The 1,827-nt window shown below is 39.3% G+C and overlaps 1 protein-coding gene across 14 annotated transcripts in view; it reads left to right on the top strand.

The window, feature by feature from the left end:
- The window catches only part of LOC118336754 (serine/threonine-protein kinase WNK1-like), an 85,576-nt gene that overhangs the window by 46,224 nt on the left and 37,525 nt on the right, over window positions 1-1,827 (top strand). For all 14 annotated transcript variants that reach the window (XR_004797127.1, XM_035673448.1, XM_035673501.1 and 11 more), the window contains exon 5: window positions 1,720-1,808. Coding sequence is in view for 13 of the 14 variants with exons in the window: in XM_035673448.1 (XP_035529341.1) it covers window positions 1,720-1,808 (89 nt within the window). In the remaining variant the exon portion in view is untranslated. The remainder of the gene's footprint in view (window positions 1-1,719; window positions 1,809-1,827) is intronic.

The raw sequence follows: 1,827 nt of genomic DNA, 5'->3' as shown, positions 1-1,827 counted from the left end.
GTGTGAGTGTGAGTGTGAGTGAGTGAGAGAGAGAGAAAGAGAGAGAGATGGGGGTTTGTTATGTAATGGTGAACTGGGGGGTTGCAGGACAACAACAGGCCAAGAGAGTAAAGAAAGAAAGGAGGAAGGGAAGACTGGTCTAGAGGAAAAGAGCAGAAGGAGGTGGTCATTTATTGGTGCAAAAAGGTCGAGATAAACAGTCAGCAGTCAGTCTCTCTGCTTGTCAGTTGTCCAGAACTATTCTCAAGACATCTCTCAGTCAAACAGGTCTCTAGTCTACTTGTTTCAGTACCTTCTTGGTAAGTTATTTACCCTTTATTTGATTCATCTTAAACCTCAGTCAACTGTCTGACTTTGGCTTTCTCTTGTTCTTCCTCCATCTTGTAAACTTGAGTGTTTTGTGAGTTTATTCTTCCTTCCAATCTGCACTCATCTTTGTGAGTTAGTTTGTGAATTTGTGTTTAACATATTATCTGTGACTTGGGGAAATGTTTATCTGTGAGATACACCAGCCTGTAATCTGTTAATAATTGCATTTCAAGTGGGCGCTGTCCTGTATTTTACACAGAACAAGCAAATGCATTTAACTGATTACATGACATATTACACAATCTAGGATCCTCCTTACAGGTATATGACAGATGGAGAGAATGTGGGATTTCCTTTTCTTTTGTTGCATTTTTAGTCGTTTAAGTTCAGCTCCCTTGTGCTTGTCTTTGCGTCACTCTCTATTTTGTTCCTCCATTGGCAGTGTTTGAACGAAATGAGCTGGTCATTAAGATGCCTTCTGGCGAGCTGTGTAGCTGAACTTCTGTTCAGTGTTTGGCCTCTGAATGGTGAACCTAAAAAATTGGGCCTTTAGAGGTTCCTTGTTCTTAGTTAAAAGTCTGTAACTATGGCCATTTTGCCCTTGTTTTGACAATCACTGAGCATTTCATTGTACTGCATCATGCTGTAGGATATGTCGGCTTTTATCTGTTTATTTTTTTTCTGGATCCAGTTGTTTTTTTCTACTGCAAACAGTGTTTCTTTTTCCTAATATTTTCCCATTAGAGGTGCCTTTTTTCACTGACAAACTTCAGAATGGGTCCCTGCTGATTCCTTTTATTAGTGTCATCCATCAAACTGGGCTCTAGTTGTCTTAATTGGCTCTGAACGGCTGCATTTCATTATTTATTCTTGAGAGGAAATCTAGGTCCATCGGGGAATTAACCCTGCGCAGCCTCTCTTACTGTAGGACCACTCCTGTCAAATGTTTAACCTTCATACAACATTATAACAAAATGCTCTATTTGCATGGCTCATCAATTTGAATTACATTATGGGTATTTCCCAGTAATTCAGTTTAATTTAATTAGTATCCTTTAATCCTGCAGTATATAATAGGGATTCTGCAGTTGAGTCTTGTGACACTTTCTAATTAGTTTCATATTTCAGACAGACCTGTTTTCTATATTCCAAAGAATAATTTTATGGTGTATTACACACAGGAAAAAAACAAAAACTAGCAAGCAAGCATAGATCTTTATTTTGGAAGTGGCTTAATTAAGAGACTCATGTACAGTATGTTTGTTTAAAAGATGGCAATCTAGCGCAAATCTTTCCTATTTATTAGTGCGAAAGACCACAAATGGGTTTTAGTCTTCCCCCAAATGTGTGTGTGTGTGTCTTTCTCTTAAAGGCTCCTCGCCTTCACTGCTGTTCTTTTTGTGTGTGCAGGGAGTGAAGCCTGGCAGTTTTGACAAGGTAGCCATTCCTGAGGTGAAGGAAATTATAGAGGGCTGCATCCGAACCAACAAGGATGAGAGGTGAGACACACACACACAC

The sequence above is a fragment of the Morone saxatilis genome, unplaced genomic scaffold, assembly GCF_004916995.1.
Source record: "Morone saxatilis isolate NCDOM2014 unplaced genomic scaffold, NCSU_SB_2.0 Contig10, whole genome shotgun sequence".
NCBI classification, from domain to species: domain Eukaryota; kingdom Metazoa; phylum Chordata; class Actinopteri; family Moronidae; genus Morone; species Morone saxatilis.
Note: the sequence above shows the minus strand (reverse complement) of the source record. Positions and strands in the feature narration are given on the sequence as shown.